The sequence below is a fragment of the Electrona antarctica genome, assembly GCF_951216825.1.
Source record: "Electrona antarctica genome assembly, chromosome: 11".
Classification (NCBI taxonomy): Eukaryota; Metazoa; Chordata; class Actinopteri; order Myctophiformes; family Myctophidae; genus Electrona; species Electrona antarctica.
The window spans coordinates 44683943-44709952 of NC_136792.1; the positions used below are offsets into that span (position 1 = coordinate 44683943).

At 43.3% G+C, this 26010-nt stretch overlaps 1 protein-coding gene across 1 annotated transcript in view; it reads left to right on the forward strand.

The window, feature by feature from the left end:
- LOC306932518 (mitochondrial intermediate peptidase-like) overlaps nt 1-26010 on the forward strand; it is a 69334-nt gene that overhangs the window by 39695 nt on the left and 3629 nt on the right. The window contains exons 17-18 of the mRNA XM_079514351.1: nt 2732-2853; nt 4538-4611. Of these exons, the coding sequence (XP_079370477.1) occupies nt 2732-2853; nt 4538-4611 (196 nt within the window). The remainder of the gene's footprint in view (nt 1-2731; nt 2854-4537; nt 4612-26010) is intronic.

Sequence of the window (26010 nt, forward strand, 5' to 3'; positions counted from 1 at the left end):
AAATAAAACATCCATAATACACCTCAAAGTACCTATGAAATAAATGTCCTACTCTTTTAATAGCAGGGCAAAAAACACAATATGCAAAATATAAACCGAAATAATAAATATATAGCCATGACCATAGGCTAGTACATATCCAAACGTGTGCAGGTGTTGGTTGGACTGTACATCTTTTGAAACTTCTCAAGGGAACTTTCAAAGCCAATTTTAGTCTGGACTGTAGGTCGTTCCAGATGTTTTTCCTTGGCCTCTAGGAAGTGTGCATAGAAGGTTTTACACAGATCGGTGCAGTTATAGGCAAAGAGACGACTCGGGCCTGTTATAGCGCCACCATGAGGCTGATGTGAAAAAGGTCAAGTGGCATTTCCTCTTAGTGGGAATGTCCGTGTCGACAAAATGAACACTGCTTCGGACTGATGGAGAAGAGTAAAATCAACTACAAATAAAATATGAGTAGTAACATAGAGGAATTAGGAAATGGTACCTTACACAGACAACCACCCCCTCAACAGCCTGATCTGGTCTAAAGTGTGCCTACTGTCTACAGTATTTTTATTACCTGCTGCGAAGCAGGCTGGTCTACAATCTATCAGGTTGGTAGTGGCAACTTTAGTGGTAACTTCATTTCATGTGTGCGTGCGTGCAGCTGGTTTGATTGATTGATTGAAATATTTATTAACAGTTTGCAGAATTACAGCACATTTCAAGCACAAACTCAATACAAAGACTGTTAACTGTGAGTGGACGACCCAATTAAGCATTACACTTGTTTACAAGAGGGTCCACCATGTTCAATTCATCAAAACATTTAGAGACGTACAAATAGACACTTCTATATAGTCAAAGAACAGAACAGAACAGATCATGAATTCATTCATTCAAATATGACTGTCATTTTGGGCTTGTTTCTATTTCTACGCAGGGCTGGCTTCCCCCAAAAACGTTTCGACGCCCGGCACTGTTCAGATGCTTATTGCAGCACTGATATTTTTGGGGGTGGTCTTTGTGGTAATTTAGGTCTGTTAACAGCTGCATTTTTTTTTCTTTTTTTTCTCATCTGAACGGCTGAACGTTTGAGTGTTTGCCAGCTGAATTTCCCTGCAGTCCTATGCATTTACAGCTACCATAAAAGAGCTGCTGTTTATAGATAAGATAGATGAAAACCCTCAGGCAGGTACTGTACGTATATAGAGTGAGAAGATGGGTCGTGAAATTCCCACGTTTTGTGGTTTTATGATGAAAGTTGACTAGAGGGAAGCTGGACTTACCCTGCCAAAGTATAATTATGCCCATGAACACCCCATATTTTGAAGTTCTACTTAGTTTTAGTTGTATCTAGTTTTTTTGTCCATTTATATTCGTTCACAAAATGTTAATTCGTGCATGTTTTACTCTCTTGTTTCAAATATAGTTGCCTATAATAACCTTGGATATCCCATGTTGATGGAATGGCTTTCCAAAATAGGACTGTACTGGTTCCCATCCATCAGCAACCTTTTTTTATAAGCAGGGAACACTTAAGCCTTTTAAAGCCATATTGGCCTAACTGTACCTAGCCTGGTTAATAAACCAGACCGAATCAGCCGTTGGCAAAAAAAAGTTGCCTACCAGCGGATTTCGGTCTGGCGAGGCTCAGTAGCACGCCTCTTTCCTACAATCGAGAACAGGTCGGACCAATCGGGACACGGTATGCAATATGGGCGGGCTTTGGTACAGTGACGTTAAATGCTTGAGACTTTTGACTGACAGTAGCTCTGACCAATTGCGTCAAAGAGAAAATGTTTGAACCCGCCCCCCGGGAAATGAAATCCAAGTGGAGCCAGCCCAGACTGATATACCGCGACAGTGTTGTGTGATATTAGTCTGGCTTATTAGCCAGGCTAAACTGTACCCACTCGCATACACTCATCACCCACACACACCTACTCAAGAAAACAATTACACTTTGTAATCGGTACAAAGATATTTTTTGTTACTAGTTGCTTTGTAGATTTTGATTATTACTACAAAACATACATTAACCACTTCAGCCCTATATATACGTTTTGGCCATTTGAACTACAATCTCACAATTCCTCACATAGCATTCGACGCATTGTGAGCTTGTAGATCTGCTATTTTCAAAAGATTTTGAATACATTTGAAAACTTGAAATGAGACATTCTGCGTAAAGAGTACTTTCTACTTTTGATACTTTAAGTACACTTTGATACCAATACGTTTGTACTTTTACTCAAGTAAATTGTGTATTCAGGACTTTAACAGAGTATTTCTATATTGCAGTATTGATGCTTTTATTTAACCCATTTTGGGCGGGAACCCCTTTTGGTGTTTTAAACATGTTATAATTTAGCTATTGAAAAATAGCAGATCTACAAGCTCATAGCGCGCCACCGAGTGGCGCGCTACGAGCTTGTAGGTCTGCTATTTTTGAAAAATCGTGAAAATATTTATTTCAGAAAACTGGAGGATTTACAAGCTTTTTTTTTTATTTTGAGGCCAGGCCTAAAGGGTTAAGTACAAAATGCGAGTACTTTATCCACCGCTGCAGAGTTCCATTGTCGTGCCTTTCAGCTCTGCCTACTGTTCTGTGTCTTATCATATCCACATGCAGTAAAACCTGTTGACAGATGGATTAATTGGAGCTATTCTAAGCTTTTTTTAAAAACATGTTATGATTGCTAATCATTTTGCCCTTTTGTTTTTTTTCCCCTGGCTGTACATACAGGCATGGCAGCAGAGGTTCAGCCACCTGATCGGTTACGGGGCCAAGTACTACTCCTACCTGATGTCCCGGGCCGTGGCCTCCATGGTGTGGAAGCAGTGCTTTGTTCAGGACCCTTTGAACAGGTAACGTATAGAACTATAGATAGAGTGTTGGAACTTCTTCTAACTTCCGTCCCGATACCATAGACGGCGATCTGGGGCCAGGTATGCTCAAACATGTGGTGCACGGCCCCTGGCCGGAGTGACTTGGAGCTGCAGGCGGTCCTCCTCGCTCCGAAGCCGATCGATCTGGCCCATTTGAACCCATTTAGGCCTGACGTCGAAATAAAAAAAACGTTCGCTCTGAAAGAATATATATTCAAAGATTTGTGCCGCATTTTTACGAAATTTCTAAAATAGCAGACCTACAAGCTCGAGCTTGTAGATCTGCTATTTTTCAATAGCTAAAGTATAACATAATGCTTAGTTAAAACACCAAAAGGGGTTCCCGTTCAGAATGGGTTAAAACACGCTCCACGCTCAGTTCAAAATTCCCACGCTCCGCTCATATGCTCTGATATTGAGTAGCAAGCACACACACTATAGCGAATGCTGGCACAGTGCAAAATGATCACCGACAGTTCAGCTTTGGCTGAACTAGTGAATAGAGAGTATGCACATGCTTAACGTGAATGGCACATCGAGTGGCAAAGCAACAGGCAAAGTGAGTTTAACATTGTTTAATGTTATTTAATGCAATCAGATAGGACTTTTCTGTGTGGATGTATGTAGGTTTTTGCCACTCAGTAGGTGTTCCTGCATAACTTCCTGGTTTGATGATGATGTCACACGCATACCCTCTATTTAGTTGAAGGGTTAGGGTCATCCTAATCATGGCCAGGTGCTTTATAACTGGCTGCTTTCCTTTCTGTGTGATTGGCTGGTTAAACAGGGGTACTTGTGACTGTCTAGGCCGGGTATTTGGGGATATTATTTTAATCAGTGTGTCTTCTGGGTTTCTTTCTTGCGTCTATTGTTCTCCACTAAAGGTTTCGTGATGGGAGAGATTACTACAGTTTAAGTAAGAGCTGTTTTGTGTTTCCAGCGCCGAGGCTGAAAGCCACCTGACAGGCAGCCTTTCCCTGGATACTGTTAAAGTTCTCCCGCTCTCTCTCTGACATAGAACATGACATTGATATGAAACCCCACACCGGCCCTGGCTGGCAGGTGTCTGCAGTTATAATCCACAGACGGATAATACCAGCATCCAAATTATACCACAACACCACCACCACCACCCACCCACCCCTTCTTATCAGCACAGTGCTCGCCCTTGGACTCGACAAAAGCTTTGTTTAGAGAAAAGACCCCCTTCCGCCTTCCCAACCCCCCACACACACACACACACACACACACACACACACACACACACACACACACACACACACACACACACACAGAGAGACCCTCAGACGTCTCTCCATTTCTTTCTTTCTTTCTTTCTTTCCTCCTCCTGTTCTGGTTGACATTGTTTTAGTTCCACCTGCGGCTGTCGGATCTCTGTCTCCTGTCATCGGAGCGTTGCGAAGAGAGAGAGGGAGAGAGAGAGAGAGACGGCTTAGAGATTTGGCCCAGAGGCTCGGGGAGCATGGAGGGAGGGAGGGAGGGAGGGGTGGCTTTATGAGGAACTGATGAGGGAGAAAGAATACAGGTGGCTGTAATCTTAGATGATCTTTTCTCAGTTTGTTCCTCTTTCTCTCTTTCCCTCTGTTTTCCCTTCTTCACTCTCCCTCTCTTTTCCTCCTCTCTCTCTCTCTCTGTCCTACAGAGAAATGGGCGAGAGGTACCGGCGTGAGATGCTAGCCCACGGTGGAGCGAAGGAGCCCATGCTTATGGTGGAAGGTAATAATAATAATAATGATTAGATTTGAACTCATTTAGAGTTAGACCTGAGGCAGAGTCTAAAAAATGGTTTGTAAATCCCAAACGTTTTCTGAAAACCCCATGTTTCTATGTCAGTGGTGCTCAACCTTTTTCATGTCAAGGACACCCAAAATGATCTGTATTTGGCCGCGGACCCTCATCTGAAAATATGTTGTTCCAGGGTTAAAACGTTCGCTCTGATAGAATTTTCAAAAATAGCAGATCTACAAGCTTGTGCCGTGCTATGAGCTTGTAGATCTGCCCGTAGAAAAGGGGTCTTTTATTTTGAAGACGTCAAAATTCAGTTCCCTAAAAATCCCCAAGCAAAATCACCTATAGAGCGTACCAAAATCTCCTTGAGGGGGGCGTCAACATATGTGTCACGTGGTAGCGGCCGCCATACTTTTGGGATTGTCTGGTTTGTTTACATTGAGCGACTATCCTGTGTGCTTGTATACGTTCTTTGTTTAAACTGCCCTCACAATGGTGCAGACTTGCTCAGTACATAAGTGCCACAGCAGGTCACGGCGAGGGAATGAGCATGGAGCATTTCCAGCATGGAGACAACATCAAGGAACCCAGATTAACGAGTTTGCAAAGAGACGTAGAAAGACTTGGATCTGTCTGTCTGTCTCTGTCTGTCTGTCTGTGTATCCTAGCCCCCCTGCTCCTCACTGCCTTGCCCAGTTGATCTGACTTTTCACACAGACATTGACCATTTCGTTATGCAGGGCCTCTCAAAGCCCTTTTTTTCAAATTAACAACTTTAACGCAGTTTTTTAAATGTCTTAGTTAATTGTTAGTCCCTTCCGTATACCTCTATTTTACTCCTCTGGTTGGCTACCGCCGATCACGTGACACACGAGCCGGCTGGGACAAATAACATAACTCTATGGCAACGACGGGGCAGTGTGTGTGTGTGTACATCTATTAAATCACATTACCCACACTGTACATAATTTGGTGTTCATAGGTGTCAATTGATTAAATGAACAAAACGGTGATTAGAGAAACTATATTCTCCAAAACAAACTAATGTATGTATGCCCAATTGCCCATCCATCGACTCAGCCGTGTGACACCTTCAGTGTGGAAACGGTTCTTCTTCGTCGTGTCTGGCCATCCTCTATATCACGTCTTTCCAGTGGTTGGCGCAGGCGAGTGCAGCGGCATTTGGTTCAGCCAGGTCATCTCCAGTGCATTGTGGAGCAGAGATACATCCCATGATGTGGTCCATTGTTTATGGCTCGCCACACACACATGCACCAGAAAAAGTCAGTTTCCACTTCTTCATGGATGCCTTGCAGCGTCCCTTGCTGACCCGCAGACGGTTCAGGGTTTTCCAGACGGCCCAAGATTGACTGTGGAAACGGTGAACCTGTCAAATGTCAGTTGGATATCTTGGCCATGAGGTCTTCAGCATCCCAGACAGGGTTGCCAAGTCTGCCTAGTCTGCCTATTTACCGCGACTTTTGGGCGTGAGTTGCGGGAGAAAATGACGAGTCGTGGGTTGGGTTTCTTTGGGCTGGTTTTAAAAATGCGCTGGATTGTTTTGAAAAGACAACATTTCTTATTTTCTTTGATGTATATACTATAAATACCCATAATTTTGGGGGAGTGTGAATCACATTGAGTGACAGAATCGGTCTGGTATGGTCTGGTGTCTACTTATTAAGCCCTCGCTCAAGTATGTTTGTGATGTAGTATAATAAATGACCAAAACATAAAATATTATAGACTTATTATATTATATATTATAGTCTTTTCTTTATTTGAATTATAAGGCCATATTTGTGTCCACCAGGCCGAAGGCATGGGGAGAGTATGTTTCGTTGGGCTTGTTTTTTTGAGGGTAGATTTGGCTTATTTCTCGCAAGAGTTGGCTTGTTTTTGTCTTGTTTTTGGAGGTGGGTTGGCTTATTTCTCTCATGAGAGTTGGCAACACTGATCCCAGACCCTAACCAGTTTTCTTAGACACCTGACCTCTTGTCCCCCGCAGGCTTTCTATGACTATGATTTTCACACTTCCAGACAAAAAGACCCTCTGGCCAACGTTCTGCTGTTTCCCAATAATGACTCAAACTGTTTTAGGTTTACCCAGAGTCCAATAACAAAGCTTACTTTTGCAGTTTAGGAATTATGGTGTCAGTCAACCCCTCGTGTCTAGTATTGCCAATAAATGGCTCGTCTATAATTACCATTGTGTGATGTTGAAATCGTCTTGGCAACCTCGATAGCCAGAAGGGAGCGTTTTTAGTCCCATCGGGTGTCTTTTATTTTATTTGATCGTGTCCAAATAATGGTAGGTTTAATCTTTCAAGTGGTGAGATTTTGTGCAAACAAAACTTACCTCACAACAAGTAACCATCTATGTTGAAGTATACAGCTGGCTTACTTAATGCATTTAGGCCTCAAAATTTGAAAACAATCTTCTAAATCCTCCAGTTTTCTGAAATAAATATTTTCACGATTTTTCAAAAATAGCAGACCTACAAGCTCATGAGCTTGTAGATCTGCTATTTTTCAATAGCTAAATTATAACATAATGTTTAAAACACCAAAAGGGGTTCCCACCCAGAATGGGTTAAAAAGAAGGATGAAAGAAACGTTTCTTTTGGTTTCATTCGAGTTTAGCAGTTTGGGAGTGCATGGGGAGTTGTTTCGTTTTTACCATAATTCTTCCATTAACCTTTCAAGCTAATGCCGGCACCCAAAGGGAACTTGTTAGTTAGTCAAGAGAGAGAGACGGGTGTCTGTAAGGCCATTAGTCAAGCCATAATTCTTTCACTCAGGTATTCACAGCTGCTGCGGTTAGGCCATCAGCTCGCTCTGTGCTGGCGGTTTCATCATAATGGAACATATTATTTACCATTTTAAAGGAGAATTCCATACTAAAAGGCTTTCTTACCTTTCTTTGTAGTTGTTACGTCCCCACCAAAGAGGTCCAGGTTTTATTTTGTGCAAAAGCTCCTTATTGGCTATTTCCCCTACCATAAGCCCTAAATGAATTGCATTGAATTGAATTGAATGGGAATTGAATGGGGCTATGGGGTGTTGTGCTAATTTGCTTATTTCCATCGCTCAGACATTTTCTTTTGTTGTATATATCCTCTCTTCATAATGTAAATAGTATCCCAAGCGGCACACTTTACTACTTATTTCAATGGAAATAAGCGAATTAGCACAACACGCCATAGCCCCATTCAATTCCCATTCCCATTCAATGCAATTCATTGAGGGCTTATGGTAGGGGAAATAGCTAATAAGGAGTTTTTGCACAAAAAAACACCTGGACCTCTTTGGTGGGGACAATAACAACTACAAAGAAAGGTAAAAAAGCCTTCTAGCATGGAATTCTCCTTTAACACGCCTCATACGGTTTTGTATCTTTGTTTAGAAGCGATCTCTGTCAGACCATACACATGGCCCATATTGGTAATGTGGTAGGTAGGGGTCGGGGATGTGTTGTGTGTGTGGCACTTATTTCCCAAACAATGGGTGGGGACCCAATTTTACGTCGTGGATACATTTCTATGGGTCGCAACTGCGAGTAGACATGTCACTTTCCATTTCCTACAATTGTTTTAAATTATTATATCAAAAGATTTCAGAGAACGTTTTTCAAAATTCCATACATTTTAGTAGTGAAAATACACAACGGTGTGTCACTGGTTTGGGAAGGAACCACTGCTATAGAGATCACAGACACTGCATATGATGGTCACAGTGCCTGAGCTGGAGTCAAATGCTATATGCAAATAATATAATGTTAACATTGATTTATGCAGATACCGAATGGTCAGGGCGTTAGTTAGCATGTTAGGACAATGAGACAGGAACAAGTAAGTTGTCAATGATTAAATATTGTTCTCCGCGGCAAGCACCACTCATCTCACTCATGAACTGTTTTGATCATTTTGATTTCAAACAAAAGGAAACTGTGAAAAGACTGCAAAAGCCTATGGCAGCCTTATTCCATATGGTCTGAAGAATGCGGCAATGACCCTGCTCCCTGATGTCATACTGTGTGCGTGCGTGCATGCGTGCGTGCGTGCGTGCGTGCGTGCGTGCGTGCGCACTTGGTTGGGATAACTTTGTAGTTTTTTTTAAAGTTTTTTTTAACACAGCTTTGGGACCTGGAGGTCACACAAGGTCACTTCCAGCTGCCCGACCTTTGAACTTAAGTGCCAGGTCCCTTCCTTTAAACGGTAGCACTGCAGTTTGGCTGTTTTAGCCGCTGATGGATGCCTGCTGCGCTGCACCCTCCTCTCTACTCCTGCTTTCATCCCTCCCCCCATAATTTCCTCCCCTCCCCTTCACCCATAACCCCCCCCCCCCCCTCCCTCGGGCAGCGCTTCAGTAGCATGCTTGGACATGACGACAACAGATAGCAGCACGATGGCCAAAGCAGGAGACGAGAGAGAGAACATAATAAAAGAGGGTGAGAGTGAGAGGCGGGGAAGATGAGAGACGGTGAGAGAGGGCTGGTATCAGGTGTACTTTAACCCATTTTGGGCGGGAATAAACGTTATGCTTTAGCTATTGAAAAATAGCAGATCTACAAGCTCATAGCACGCCACCGAGTGGCGCGCTATGAACTTGTAGGTCTGCTATTTTTGAAAAATCAAAGAACGACTGACATAGAAACATAGCTTTTTCAGAAAACTGTCAGGATGTAGAAGACATTTTTAGAATCTGATCTCAGGTCAAAATGGGTTAAATCTGTCCTGCAGGTTCGCCACTGGCTTCAATCACTACCCTTCTACATCTTTTCCTTCACCTCTCACAAACCCCCATCCTCCTCCCTCACCTTCCCGCATCAATTATTTTGTCTTTTTTGTCTTTTTACAATTTAGGCATTTAGCAGACGCTCTTAACCCATTTTGACCTGAGATCAGATTCTAAAAAATGTCTTCTACATCCTGACTCTTGATTCTTCGATTTAAAAAGAATAGCAGACCTACAAGCTCGTGAGCTTGTAGATCTGCTATTTTTCAATAGCTAAAGCATAACATAATGCTAACACCAAAAGGGGTTCCCGCCCAGAATGGGTTAATTGAGAGCGACTTACAGTAAGCAAGAACAACACATGGTAATACATCAAATATATCAAAATAGTCATCAAGGTTCATAAGTAAGCTATGAATCGCTATAGAGTGCTATGTCTACATACATCTAAGTCACGTAACTTTAGCCTTTGTATGCGCCTGTAAGGTCGTTGAGGCTAGTGCAACTGCTTGCGGGCAAAAGATGGATCCATCTCTGCATCTTCTTCCACCACCCACCCTATCCACGTCTTCCCCCCGCTGACCTCCCCTCTTTCTCCCCCTCCTCCAATTCCATCTTCTCACCATTCCTTTACACCTCCAGTCTCTCAGTCACATCCGCCTCCTCTTTGATCGTATTGTTGTCCTGACAGCACCGACCGGCCGCGTCTGTTCCTGGTACTCTGAAATTACAACCAGCAAGCAGCAAAACAGGCTCCCTGTCCCTGTCATTACATCTGTAGTTTAGGTATCTGTTTTTAAGATCCTTTTGCTTTGAAGTCGCTGTTCTAACGGAGACCTGTTTTTTGTAGAATAGCTATTACATTTCTGTAGATGACAGATGTTCTTTTTCTGTCCTGTCCCATGATTGTACGTGCGGTGCCCAAATAGGAATTTTCTGTTTGGATGTATATATATCGGTAGCAAAAAACGTGATCGGGACATCCCTATTTACGACATATAACTTAAAACCGTAGATTGTCAGTATAGATACAAGGGCTCTGTGAGTCCATACTCGCAGCCCATATAATGTTGCAGGTCAGAAGCACCTTACTTCTATTGTTTACAGCCACCTTCATTGCTGGAGAACTAGGTGACCCTTATTGCTATAGAGTACTGGATACTATAACCAATACATATTTAAGCCCATTCACACTTGCCTATAATGCTGGCAATTTTCTGGTATATTTAATTTTGGCATCCTGTGAACATGTGGTGATCATGTATGGTGGTATATCTGCCGGTGCCCGCGGCCGCGGGTTATTGCATGGCTGCGTAGTGCATGCATTCCCAACTTGCATCGTTTTCAATTTTTTTATTTTTATATTTTCACTGTGTGGTTCATATAAATGTAATATTTTGCAGTGCATATGAACAGAGCCTTGAACACTGTCATATTGTATCATGCAGACCTTTGAACACCGCAATGAAAGCCAACTTAATACAGATGACGTCCAATGTCTGGAACGTGTTTTCCAGACTGTCATGTGGTTTCCTTACATGTCTCATTAGCAGCTATGGTTTCACATCAAAGCATTTTGTTTATTTTAAAAGACAAGGCACTAAAAACTAAAATGAAAGTCACCTGTAGAATGCAGAGGTATCATTTCCCCCTTATTAAGGTGCCGCTTGTTTTGATTAATATTATTACATTTAGTGGAGGCCAGCAACATTGTTTATTTAATACATATACTGGTACTTTGGATACATCGCACAGGATGAAGGTAACATTAAAATCACTTCAGGGCACGGTGGCACAGTTGGTATAGTGCTGTCGCCTCACAGCTAGAAGGTCCTGGGTGCCGCGTGTTTCCTCCTCCGCGTCATCAGTGCCCATACCCGAGCCTGGGTTGGCGAAAGGGCCTTTCTGTGTGGAGTTAGCATGTTCTCCCCATGTCCCCTAGGCCTAGGGTAGGTACCCTCACAAAAAACATGCAGTAATGCTGGTCTCTGGCCAGCCGGGGCGCCTGATGGAGGGGAAAGGAACTGGTTGGAATAACGTGTTCCTTCCACGCGCTACGTCCAACCAGGGAAACTCCCCCCTTGGACACTCGGGCATGAAGGAAGCATGAGTTCAAGTCCGTTGCTCTCCCCATGTCCCCCATATATGGGGACTAGGTTGGCGGAGGGTGTGGTAGAACCCAGGATCACATTAGATAATTGACACAGGGGTGAAAAATGGGTTACAAAATCGTGGGATACAAATTATAAGTAAAAAAAAAAAAAAAAGAAATCACTTCTCTGTTGTGTATAGGCCAGTTAAGTTGTCACTAAGCAATGCATTTCAGCACCTCAAGGTAGTGTTGCGCCCCATATTAGCATGAAGCAACCTGTAGAACTAATTGTGTTATAAAATGCAGTCTGCCCGGAGGTCACTTTGAAAAACAGTGAACGAGCATGCAACACTGCTAGAGACTTATAAGCCTAGTAGCCAAAAAGTGAACCCAGACATGTTGAGTACACCAACGTTTTATGTTAGAAATGTTTAGTATGGGTCCCCAGCATGTAGAAACGGCCGGATGCTAACTTGCATATGTTGAGCAATTTTCATAATTGGCATAATATGTGACCATACCATTAACAACATATAGAAGGCAAAATATTCAAAATGTCATCATTCTTTATCTAGCATGTGATATGTCAAACTAGGGGGTTTTCATGATGCTGAATCCATTCCAAGCATTAGTTTTGCAAAAAAACACTCATTGGGCTTAAAACGGCCATGCCCAAGGCCATGCCCACTGGGTTTTTGCAAAACTAATGCTTGGAATGGATTCAGCATCATGAAAACCCCCTAGTTTGACATCTAAACCGATGATTATAATTCTTGTGTGAACACTTAACTGTTTAAATGTCCCATTCATGGAACACAAGGCTGTGTGTGACGGTCTGCTTCCATCTGGTCATATCCTGTGCAGCATGCTGTGCCTTGCCCTGAGTTACGTTTGCCCTTTTTCATTTATGAGGTCACAGTTCTCCGACAGGTTGTTTTTGGCCTCACTTGTTTCCTCCTTCCATGTGGGGTCCATCTCGAGGCTACTTTAGGAATGCGGCCGAGGTACATTCTGAGGACATGTCCGGGTTGTGAGTCTGACAGTTTGTGATTTTGTGCAGGCCCTCCTTGCCTAAAGATGTGGCATATCTTCTGAAGACATCCATTGGGGAATGATTCCTCTTTTATGTTCCACATGGAAGCACATGGTTGTGATGAATGTTCTATAGAGCGTCGCAGTCCCGCCCCCTCGAGAGACCCGGAAAATAATTCCCCGTTCATTTCCCTCATAGACTTTTCAAAAAGTATTTAAAGACGTTTATGCCGCGGACAAAGCTAACTCTTGTCGTGACAAATCATGACAATAAACACACAGTTTTAGGCCGAACAAATAATTAGAAAGTTGTTGTTTTTCTTCTTTGTAATTATTTGTTTGGTCCAAAATATTGTGTGTTGTCATGATTTGTCACGACTCGAGTTGGCCTCGTACGACGCTTAAAAAGGTAAATAAATACTTTTTGAAATGTCTATGGGGAAAATGCATTGGGAATTATTTCCTGGGCCTGGCGTCGTCATGAAAGGGGGCCGGACTGCGACGCTCTATACTCAAACAATTGAGTTTAGTATAGCACCCAGCTAAATGATTAGCAACCAATGCAGTGTCTAGCATTACGTTAAGCACCTTCATCTGTATCACAGGCATTTGAAGGGACTGGGCAGTATTGCATTTTTTTCAAAATGTTGGAGCCAGTTGGGACTCTTGAGGGAGTTGGCTTGGCTGTCAAATAGCCTCCTCTGCATTTATGATGGCTACATCTGTCCTTGTGATTTAACGCATCATAATGATTGCATAAGTCACGGTCATAAAACTAAACGGTGAGCGCATGTGTTGAAACATTTAGAGCAGTTCACTATTGTTTTCTAAGCGGTTGAGAAGTTCATAGCTGGCCGTCCTGAACGCCCGTTGGGGAATGGGGAAGGAAGAGAATGAAGCGAATGAGCCAAGAATCGAGTTTTTACATCATTGGATGCTTGGCTTTACTTAAGCCAGGAGGCTATAAGAAGCACCCCCCCCAAATACAGAATCCAGACTCGACCCCGTTACGCATAAAAACCTTTCAAACAAAGCCCCTCGTGGATGACGCTGTGTAATGTTTCCTCCACCTCCTTGTTTCACCAGGTGAGGTTTCACCAGAGAGCAGGGCCGGCGAAGCTAATCGGAGGCCAGCCTCTTTTATCTGCATGGCTCCCTGCCCACTGGTGGATGTTTCCCAGACAAACTCGGTGCTGAAAAGTAAACCCTGCCATGTACAATGGAGTGTTAATGTAAAAATGGCTCCAATATGGTACATTTTTGCACTCTTGCAGTTAAAGTAACACTCAAGCGGGCAGCAGTAGAGTGGCGGAAAGTGAGACCGAGAAAGAAAGGGAGACCGAGAAAGAAAGGGAGACCGAGAAAGAAAGGGAGACCGAGAAAGAAAGGGAGACCGAGAAAGAAAGGGAGACCGAGAGAACGGCTGAGAGAGGGACTAGAAAAGAGAGAGAAACAAGAGAGGAAGGAAAAAGTGTGGAGAAGGAGGAGAGAGTGAAAGGTGATCGACTGAGGGGGACACGCTCGCTGACTGGGGGCTCTGTGTTGTGTGGAGCCCATGATATCAGCCCCCAGGCCGCGGCTGCTACAGAGAGGGGCTTTCATGGGCTAACCTGTTCCCATAGCCCCCTGCATGCACTGCCCAGCACGGATCAGGAACCACACCGTGCAGTGGGATAATGGATCCACTTGGGTTGGTTCTCTTTCATCATGAGGTAGCCAAGGCCCTTGTTGTTGCCTCTGGCAAAGCAGCTTGTACTGACTGTACTTCTGTCGTATCATAGTGTCATGCAAAAGTATAGCGAAAATAGGCATTCTATTCTATAAGCTTACCGTTTTAGATGTTTGCCCTTCACTACATTCCTGCTGGTCAGCCTACAGTATACTGTAGTTGGATGAGAAGGTTAAATTGTATTTATCCTTCGCACTTACACACAGTCACACACTCCAATAAGCAAAATAAGTAAACGATGACCACAGCTGTGGTGTAATTTTGTTTACGAGAAGCCACACTACAGCTCCCTCCCATGATATCTGCCCAGTAGACTCACTGTCATCACCCTTGTCATGTTTGCTTTTTTTGCCATTCTAAAACACCATTTCCAGACACAAAAAAAAGCAAGGCTTTCCCAACTTCAAAGACATAATTACAGAGGCAGGGAGAGGATGGTTTGCCTGCGGGTTAGACGTCAGGAGATAATTACTTTACACACCATGACATGTCTCGAATGGTTTGGAGCAGGAGCTGCTGCTACTAGAAATCTATGTTCAAGTTCATGATTATGGATTATATGTATAATATTACCCGGCCTGATAAAGGCACCCCAGCTGCTTATATTTTGAAGCCATACAAAATATGTAATCAAACCTCAATATTATTTATGCAGCTAGAGCTTTTATTATAAAAATGTTGAGGCTACAATCATTGCGTAGCTTATTACAACACACTTACACGCTGCTTGGTTTAACACATTTAGACCTTGAGGTTGATTCTACAAATGTCTTCTTAAATCCTGACGGTTTTCTGAATAATACCTGTTTTCTATATCGGTGGTTCTCAACCTTTTTTTTTTATGTCAAGGACTGCAAAAAGTCCTGCCGACCCCCGTCTCAAAATCTTTTGTTCCAGGACCCCCCAGAAGCAAAGATAAGAACGTTCGCCTTGAAACAATAGCATACATTTTCACGATTTCTCAAAAATAGCAGATCTACAAGCTCGTAGCCCTATGAGCTTGTAGATCTGCTATTTTTCAACAGCTAAAGTTTAGTATAATGGTTAAAAGAGGTTTGATTGATTGATTGAAATATGTATTAACAGTTTGCAGAATTACAGTACATTTCAAGCACAAACTCAATACAAAGGCTGTTAACTGTGAGTGGACGACCCAATTAAGCATTACACTTGTTTACAAGAGGGTCCACCATGTTCAATTCATCAAAAAAGGTTAAAAGCTAAAGCGACACAAATGTGTTCCAGCTCTTAATGGGTAAAGGAACCTAAAAGCAATGGGCAATAGCAACAGGCCAACCACCAGTCAAAAGCAACGGTCAATAGCAATAGGCCAACCACCAGTCAAACCCTGCGTGTCTTTGTCCCGGATATCCCAGCAGCCAGTCACAGTGAGGGAATCCACTGGGTGTGGCTGCCCCGAGCGAGCACTGAACACAGCCCAGCTATGCCAGTTCACACTACTGGGATCAATAGCCCTTTCTTTACAAAAGGCTGTCTCACGTCAAGCAAATCTGACTGTGCCGACAGAACATTGAAATTGGTGGCCATCTTTTGGTAACGATAAAGTTAATGTAATGTCTTTCTTGCTTTGTTCCGTTTTAGTTTTTCTTGTTTTAAGCCTTGAGAAAAAAGAATCATCATGCCACAACAGTATCCATGTAACTTTCATAGTCATTGCAAACGAAGTGATTGCGAACAAAGTGAGCACTAACTATAGAAGCTGGCCAAAACTGTCTGTCTGTCTGTCTGTCTGTCTGTCTGTCTGTCTGTCTGTCTGTCTGTCTGTCTGTGTGTGTGTGTCACGCTGTAACACCACCCGCCCGCCACCAGAGGGCAACTGAAATTGGAACAATACAGAGAAGAAATTGGAACGATACAGCTTCGTTCGCTTCCCGCGTTTACACGTCTTACTTGTAATCAAACAAAATAACTTTAAGGTATTTTCTGCTGTCAAAAGCAGGTCTGGGGGTACGAGTGCTCAGAATCATAGATATATATACTGTAAGAAAGGCTAGATGACTCCCCCCGCACTGCTGGCCAATGGAGAGCGACATCGCCACATGGCGGCCATCTTGCTTCAGCGAGCTCGCCCACTCATAACATTGTCTATGTACTTAGTAAATAACCATAACATGCTCCATTTTCAACCGATTTCCAAGCCGTTTGGTTTGTTATAAATGTCAGAGACGTCAGCAATACTTATAATGGACTGTCATATAAAAAATAACATTAAGCAGATAAGCATCCTGATTTGAATCATGGCCACGTTGATAATGTTTGTAATAAACCAAACCGTTAATAAATCTGCATTGCGCCTTCTAGCCTTTATATATGTCTATGCTCAAAATGCTGACGTCTGGCCAGATGATCCCTTTCAACTTCCTTATGCCTTAAATGTCCTAAAGGGCCGAGTTGATTCATCAGGTTGCTGCTACTACAGCTGAGATTCTTGATAACGCTTGATAGCTGCAAAAGCAGGCAAGGCCGCCTGAGCTGCAGTCCCTGGAGCAGTCATTAGCATGGGCTCAGAGCTGTTAGCAGTCATTAGCATAGGCCCAGAGCTGTTAGCAGTCATTAGCATGGCCTCAGAGCTGTTACTGTAGCTCTCATCTATCGGACCTTCATTTAACCGATAGCCATCTTCCACCAATCCTCCCCAAGTAAATAAACAAACAAGAAATTCCAATAAACCCGTGTGCATGTTACCCCATTAGTAAGACATAAAGTGCTTTAAAAACCAAATTGGTTACCGTATATGTAATGGATATTATGTGGCATCCGGGCGTTCAATGAACACACTATGCCGTGTTTGTAGGTGGAGGGTGAACCTTGTTGCTACACCCTAGAAGCTGCTACAGGTTGGTTGGTTGGTCAGGTGCCTGTTCAGCTCAGAATGGAGAAATCAAGGGTCAAGGGCTTCTGTCAGACATCTAGGGAGGGGGTGGGGACGGGGCGAGGCTTCCCCTCTACTGGGCGGGGCTTCTGGAGGGCTTTCTTTCTTTGTACATGAGTTGGGCATTGTCATAATATTCTAATACACAGGGACGTCACTGACCATTTGGTTGCCCTACTCGTAGGATATTTGTCCTGGAACGCGCATGTCGAATTTGAAGTCGGTGGGGCGAGTTACGTGCATTACAGCTGTACACACGTACAGAGACATGGTGCATAGATACATGTACAGAACAAAGAATGTTTGCTTTCGCCATGTTTGTTGAAGAAGAGTCTGGGCAATTATGTTTTAGTTTATTTTATGACGGTGTTAATTTTTGTTGGCTAAGACTAGGACTAAAAGACTAAGGGTTTTGTTTTTATTTTGGCTGATTTAGTTTCAGGGGTAGGGTTAGTAATGTCCGACATACATACGTGGCTGGTTAAGACTGAGCTTAGGGTTAGGTTCAGGGGGTAGGGTTAGTAATGTCCGACAAACATACGTGGCTGGTTAAGACTGAGTTTAGGGTTAGGTTCAGGGGGTAGGGTTAGTAATGTCCGACAAACATACGTGGCTGGTTAAGACTCACCCATGGCTTCCGTGTGCGGTGCCACTCAAAGAGACTACTGGGTTTGGCTGCTGATTGCAAGGAGTTGGGGATACTAAGTCTGGCAGATATACCGGTAGTTGAGGGTGATATGTCCCGCGTGCGGCACAGGGAGCAGGACTTGGAGGGATAGCGTGTTCCTCCTCCACACCCCTTCCAGTTGTCTGAACCCTCTCCAGATCAAACTCTAGGGGTTGGCATAATGACTAGGCCGCCCGTCACAATTATTACATTAAAATATTTTTTTGCATAATCGTCAATCATTTCCATGTGAAAAAAGTATTTTCAGAAATAGACAAACGGCAGATTTACAAGCTCAAACATTCAGTGCATTCAGTGTATAGGACAAGTGTGGATACAATATTCTCTTCACTGTCAATTTGTTAGGCATTCATTGCCGTAACGGAGTATCAGTCCTTTTTTCATCTCATAAACCGATATCCCAATTATGTATTCTGTTAACATTATCTTCCATTCATACGCATGATCTCAAGTTCCACAATGGGTTTTCAACCTTTGCCTGCTGTTAAGAATCAAGATGGATGAGTAGATCTCCCTTCTACAGTGGGTAGAAGCCTTTTGAAATGATATACGTACTTCCAACTGTCCAGGCAAATTGCTCCTTTTCAGGTTATAGACATAATGGGTAATTGTTAAGTATTACAGGAGAATTCCATGCTAGAAGGCTTTTTTACCTTTCTTACCTTTCTTTGTAGTTGTTACGTCCCCACCATAGAGGTCCAGGTGTTTTTTTGTGCAAAAACTCCTTATTGGCTATTTCCCATACCATAAGCCCTCAATTAATTGCATTGAATTGAATGGGGCTATGGGGTGTTGTGCCAATTCGCTTATTTCCATCGAAATAAGTAGTAAAGTGTGCCGCTTGGGATATTAGGGTTATTTGAGCGATGGAAATAAGCGAATTAGCACAACACCCCATAGCCCCATTCAATTCCCATTCAATGCAATTCATTTAGGGCTTATGGTAGGGGAAATAGCCAATAAGGAGCTTTTGCACAAAATAACACCTGGACCTCTTTGGTGGGGACGTAACAACTACAAAGAAAGCTAAGAAAGCCTTTTAGTATGGAATTCTCCTTTAATTACGCATGACAAAAATGGAAGGATCTGCGAGCTGCCAAAGTTTTTGCCTTTATTGATAGATATATAGTACGGCTGACAGGAAATGGGGAGAGAGATGTGGGGGGGGGGGGGGGGGGGAGACATGCAGCAAAGGTCGTCGGGATCTGGACTTGCACCCGCGACACGCTGTCAGGATAGGGGGTATGTGCAAGTTTAAAGTGAATGGCACATCGAGTGGCAAAGCAACAGGCAAAGTGAGTTTAACATTGTTTAACGTTGTTTAATGCAATCAGATTGGACCTTTCTGTTTGGATGTATGGGCTGTCAAGGCCAGAAAGTAGTTTTTTGCCACTCAGTAGGCGTTCCTGCATAACTTCCGGGTTTGATGATGATGTCACGCGCATACCCTCTATTACCAGCCTCTTCGCCGGATCGGTGTTGCACAGTACGACTTTTTTCGCTGTGGTTTTCTTTCCACGGCTGGCAGTTCACACCTGAGGTTGCGTGGGCGTTCTGAGTGCTGCAGATGGTACTGAATAACTGCTACAGTAGCTTGCATAATGTCTTCAGACTAGGATTTAGGTTTTAGGATTTTTATATAATAAAAAAGAATGAAGAATTAACAGTCCTGCTAAGGTGGTCTTAACCCATTCAGGACGCGTCGGGAACCCCTTTTGGTGTTTTGGTTGTTTGCATTATGTCATACTTTAGCCATTAAAAAATAGCAGATCTACAAGCTCATAGCGTGGCACCGACCTTGTAGATCTGCTATTTTCTGAAAAATCGTGAAAATGTGACGCAAATCTTTGAATACCGTATATATTCTTTCAGAGTGAACGTTGTTTTACTCAAATCTTTGCTTCTTGGGGTGGTCCCTGGAACAACATATTTTCAGATGGGACCGGCGACCAAATACAGAATATTCTGGGGGTCCTTGACATGAAAAGGGTTGAGGACCACTGACGTAGAAACTGGATTTAGAAGCCATTTCCTTTCTGACCTGCCCACTGACTGGATGTCTTTGAGGCATTCAGTGGCAAACATCCATGCAGCTATGAACGCAAAACCCAGTGTTTGCTACGAACGCATTCATGCTCCACGACGTAGCCTTCCCTCTGGATAAATACAGATTTAAAAAGTTAACTTTAACTTAATTTTGACCTGAGATCAGATTCTGAAAATGTCTTCTACATCCTGACAGTTTTCTGAAAAAGCTATGTTTCTATGTCCGTCATTCTTCGATTTTTCAAAAATAGCAGATCTACAAGCTCATAGCGCGCCACTCGGTGGCGCGCTATGAGCTTGTAGATCTGCTATTTTTCAATAGCTAAAGCATAACATAATGCTAACACCAAAAGGGGGTCCCGCCCCCAAAAAGGGTTAAGGTGCTGGAAGGAAAGTTATTGTTTTCCGTCTTCTGACTTCCATTCTATTATCCAACATTGATTTGCCAGCTTGGCAAACACCACGGACGAGGATAAACGCATGTAGTGGCCGTGAACCTTGCTTTTCGGTGCCACTGTCGCTATGAATTAAGAATGCCATATTCGAAAGATTAGATGACTCATTATGGTAAATCCACTATCCGCAAGGCTCTGCCACAGTGTACACAAAAGACGGCTTAAACTCAGTTTGACTCAGGTTTTCACTCTGTGTGTGTAACCAACACTGACTCTGTTATGGTTTCAGTGATTACTCGTATTTGTCTATGTGTTTCCAGAGGATTATCGTGTCATTTCATTGGCCTTGGTTGTGAAGAATGAAGATGTAGCTTTTGTCAAAGTCCAAACATTTTTGGTGCATGCTTGGCTGAAATACCGCTGCAACCTTGCTCCATCTCCCAAGGGAAATATTTATAGAAAAGATAAATCAAAATTTATGCCAGCAAAAAAAGACAAGACAAGTAACATCTAATTTGGTTCCAAGTTGTATAGCATTTCATTCTTTAGAACTTCAACACACAGTCTGGGTGACTTGAGGTCTACCCACTCATCTACGCCCATCCCTACCCATAATACAGATATTGCTCACATATTGATGCAAAAACTAACATCGAATTAGACCCTCCAGATAAATGTGATTATGCGATCGCATAATGTACAGCATAATCAGCCAAATGGCGCAGATTATACAGGCGTCAATTATTTTCAAAAAGGACACATAATCGTGCAAACTACCTGCATATTTCGCAACTTCCTGCATATTTCACTGCATAAAATCACATCAAATATTTTGCAACATTTCGCATATTTCACAACTTTGTGCGATTTCACTGCATAAAACCTGCACATTTCATCTCATAATCTTGGCCCACATAATCAAGGATTTTTGCCCATGTTTTTCTGGAGGGTTCTGTGATGTACGGAGAGTCAGACTTAACATTGAGCTTTTTGTTTGTTAGACCTTCATCAGAGCAAACCTAACATTGTTTAAGATGATACGATTAGATTCACCACCACTCTAAAAACAGCGACGGCTGTAGTGTTTCTTCTCCACTACTTCTAACCCCTCCTCCTATCCATCCCTACGTGCGTCAATGAAAGCTGCCTCTCAGATCAAGATATCGATTTTGCTGTGTGTTCGTGCGTGCGCGACTGCGCGCGTGTGGAGTGGGAGAGAGCGAGAGAGAGAGTCTTGTTATGGCTTTGTTCATGTTATCTGTGTACATTCCTCCACAACTCTCCCAGAGAGGTGGGATGGCTGGGAAAGAAGTATAAGGGTTGCTTTATTGTGGAGTCTCCTCCTCAGCTAGCGCCGGTCACGTGAGAGGCGAGCACAGGTGCTGACACCCCGAGCTGGTGGTGATGATAGGCTCTGTTGTTTACCTGACTGGCCTCTTCAATGGCTGGGGCGGGTCGTCACTCACTCAGTCCCACTTTCTCTGTCTTGTCTGTCTGAGTCTTTCGTTCAGTCTTTCACTTCCTCTTACTTTCTCTCAGCTTGTCGTGTTGTTAACTCTAAACAATAGATCAGTGGTTCTCAACCTGTGGGTCGGGACCCATTTAGGCCTGACATCGAAATTTAAAAAAAGTCTTCTGAAAGAATATATGTTACATTTTCAAAGATTTGTGCCGCATTTTCACGATTTTTCAAAAATAGCAGACCTACAAGCTCGTAGCGCGCCACTCGGTGGCGCGCTATGAGCTTGTAGATCTGCTATTTTTCAATAGCTAAAGTATAACGTAATGCTTAAAACACCAAAAGGTGTTGAAAATACCTTCAAGATGAAAAAGAAATGCATCAAAAGTAATCGACAAACAATACTATAAAAACTGGTCAAACATTGGTCAAAGAATATTAGAGGCAAATATTGTGAAAACGGCAGATCTGCAATCTCACAAAGATCTGTTGTTTTCCACAATATGTATCTGTGGAACCGAGTTGAACAAAACCCAATGCCTGACTCCTACAATTCCAAGTGCCTGTCGGGTTGGGGGTCCCAAGGTCAAATAGGATTGTATTTTGTGCGTTCACGGCCTGAAAAAGGTTGAGAACCACTGCAATTGAAGATATGAATTTGTAACTCAGGCGTTTTACCGCATTAAGACCTCGAATGCATGTGTCACCTTGGCTTTTAACCACTTTGAACATTATTTTAAACTTAAAGGGGAATACCACTCATTTTCGACATTTTACTATGTCATTAATATACCTTAGAGGTGTTGTGTGGAAATAATAAAAAAGTCCATCTGTTCTCTGTTTCCTAGAAAAATCATTAACAAAAAAATCATTAACATGGTGAAACACATCTTGATGACATCAAGATGTGATTCACCATGTTAATGATTTTTTTCAGACCTCCAGTTCTAGGAAACACAGAATGGGGGGACCTTTTTATTATTTCCACACAACAGCTCTAAGGTATATTAATGACATAGTAAAATGTTGAAAATGAGTGGAATGCCCCTTTAACTATTGAAAAATATCAGATATACAAGCTCATAGCGCGGCACTCTGTGCCACGCAATGAGCTTGTAGATCTGCTTTTTTATCGTGAAAATGTGTGCCTGGAAGTCCCTGGAACAAAATATTTTCAGATGGGGTCGGCGGCGAAATATATATAATTGTGGGGCTCCTTGACATGAAAACGTCTGACAACCAATGACATGGAAACAGGAAACTGTTAGGATTTAGAATGTTTTTTTTTAAATTTCGGCCTCGGGTCTTAATAGTCTTCAGTCTCTTGTCACGACTCTTGATTCTCTTCCTCTATTGTATCAAATCTATCAATACGATCCTCTCTCTCTTTCATTCCGTCCTTCTTTCCAACTTGTTCTTTCCGCCTCTCACTCTCTCCCGCCCTTCCTCATCCCCCCCCCCCCCCTTTCTCTCCCTCCCATGCTCTTTACCCTGTTCTCCCCTGATCTCTCTCTCCCTCGCTTTAGAAAGCGAAAGGGATTTCTCTCTGTTGTCGGTCTCTCTCGGCATGTTTGGGCTTTGCTTGTTTAACACACTGACCTGCGGCGGGCAGGGCTCCAAGCAATGGGTTAACACACTGACCTGAGGCGGGCAGGGCTCCAAGCAAGGCCACAAATCCCCTGGTGATGCACAACGCAGGGAGGAAATTGGTGTCATTAGAGAAAGTGCCAGTGATGCCGCAGACAGCACGCAGTTTATCCAGAGTAAAGATCTGGTCCCAGAGCTCTCTCTCCTGGGCTGGCTCATGTAGGGCTAGAATATTTGAAATGGAGAGGGAAGTGATTTCATAGTTTACACTGACTGTACGTGTGCGTTTATGTCATTTAGATTTATAAATTAGCTTTTTATGTAGATGTGTGTGTGTGTGTGTGTGTGTGTGTGTGTGTGTGTGTGTGTGTGTGTGTGTGTGTGTGTGTGTGTGTGTGTGTGTGTGTGTGTGTGTGTGTGTGTGTGTGTGTGTGTGTGTGTGTGTGTGTGTGTGTGTGTGTGTGTGTGTGTGTGTGTGTGTGTGTGTGTGTGTGTCCGTCCATGGAAATATGTATTGGGGTTTTGAAGTTCAGCTAAATTTACTTTTCTTTTACATATGCATGAGTCGACAATCAAATCAAACTGATTTAAAACGTGATGAGAAACATAAATTGAGAGAAAAGTTATGTCATAAACGTTTTCAGATATTGCCAATAAAACAATCTTCACCCGGCCTAAACAATCAGAAAATGGAGATGACCAAGTAAAAGTGGAGACACCGTTGGCTCACATAAGATGCAAGGTTGATCCCATCATGGTGCAGGATATCCACTGCTATTAACCCCCTTAGACCTGAGGGCGCGTCTGTGTTGCCTTAGCGTTTAACCATTATATTATACTTTAACTATTGAAAAATAGCAGATATACAAGCTCATAGTGCGGCACTGAGTGCCGCACTATGAGCTTGTAGATCTGCTATTTTAGAAAAATCGTGAAAGTGTACAAATCTTTGAATACATAATTCTTTCACATCAACCGTTTTGAACTCATATCTTTGATTATGGGAGGTCCCTGGAACAACAAATACATTTGGGGTCCTTGACATGAAAAAGGTTTGAGAACCACTGATTTTCAGAGAACTGTCAGAATGTAGAAGACATTTGTAGAATCTGGTCTCGGGTCTTGAATGAATTTATCTGTAAACGACATAGAGACGTCTCAACTTCGTGCCCTCTACTGTACGCTAGTGGTGGACACAGCAACACTGCCATCAGGCCCCTCCCTCTCTGTAATAACGGCTATCATTAATGTCTGGAGACCAACCAGGGTCTTTTCATGTGGTCTCTTTGTTCCCCTCGCCCCCACCACACACTGGCCTTGTGGCGGGCGGCTGTGTGGCTCAGGAGGACCCCTGTATGCCGCTGGGTGGTTTTGTTGCCAAGGGGCAGGGTGGTGCGACTGGTTGAGGTAATAAGAGACAATGAGACCTGCCCTGTGCCACCCCCCACCCAACCACCGTCCCTCCCTCTCTGTCTGTCTGTCGCTCTCTCACTCTCTCACGCTCTCTCTCTCTCTGTCTGTCTTGTGAGGCTTTGGTGTGGGAGGGAGGCCGGGATCAAGCCAAACAGAGTCTCAGTTTCAACCTGCTGAGAGACAGTTCTAGGATGCTTTGGCGAGATGGGTTTCCCGTGTGTCTGTATGTGTCCAGCTGTGTCTGTCCTGTGTGTGTGTGTGTGTGTGTGTGTGTGTGTGTGTGTGTGTGTGTGTGTGTGTGTGTGTGTGTGTGTGTGTGTGTGTGTGTGTGTGTGTGTGTGTGTGTGTGTGTGTGTGTGTGTGTGTGTGTGTGTGTGTGTGTGTGTGTGTGTGTGTGTGTGTGTGTGCTCTCCTATAAACTCTTTTGTGAAACTCTTTGGGTCTCCATCCATGCGTGCCTGCGTAGACATGCTTTTTTGTGTGTCTGTGTGTGTGTATTGGAGGTGACCCATGCAGGAAAGACTGTGAGGGGGGGGGGGGGGGGGGGGGGAGTTGAGGGGGAGGCCCTATTTACATTGGCAGCCACACAAGGGGAAATGAAGTGAGTTCAAAGCAGGAGTGCAGCAGGATTGTAAAGCGAGCGCGTAGCGAATGCTCCACGCATGAGCTGGCAGACAGGCTCTGAAAACACATGCACATTCCCATGGCTGCTCACACACACACACAACAAAATCATATTAGCTCTAGAGCAATAGTCAATAAGGGTGGGTGTGGGGGGGGGGAGAGAGAGAAAGATCAATGCTAACATACAGTAGGTAGGTGCCATAACATATACACATTCCATTCCATAACATATACACAACATACATGTAAACGTTCAAAGAAGAAATATAACATTCCGTACTTCCATTACTATTTGGCATTTTTGCCACTACTTTCATGGTGCTAACCACCAATACAGTATGAACAAATTTCTTCAAACTCTGCGTGTGTATTGCAGACCAGAGGGAGTAATGCAACTTAGTGGGAATTCGTTCGCATAGACGTATCTACAATAATATTGATTATTCTGCACACCCCCATACATGGAGTAATCTGATGTCATCAATATGACATCACAGTACTGACTGATGTCATAGACAGGCAGGTAGAATGTGTCTTGCATAACTTTAGAGTGTGGAGGTCTAGAACTTCATGTGATCAGTGACATCATGCCAGTGTACTCTGCAGGCCAAAGAGTACACCGACGTAAAAGCAAAGTAAAGCAAAGTTCTTTGTTTACCCAGGGTAAGTGGACTAAGCTCGAGATGACAAGC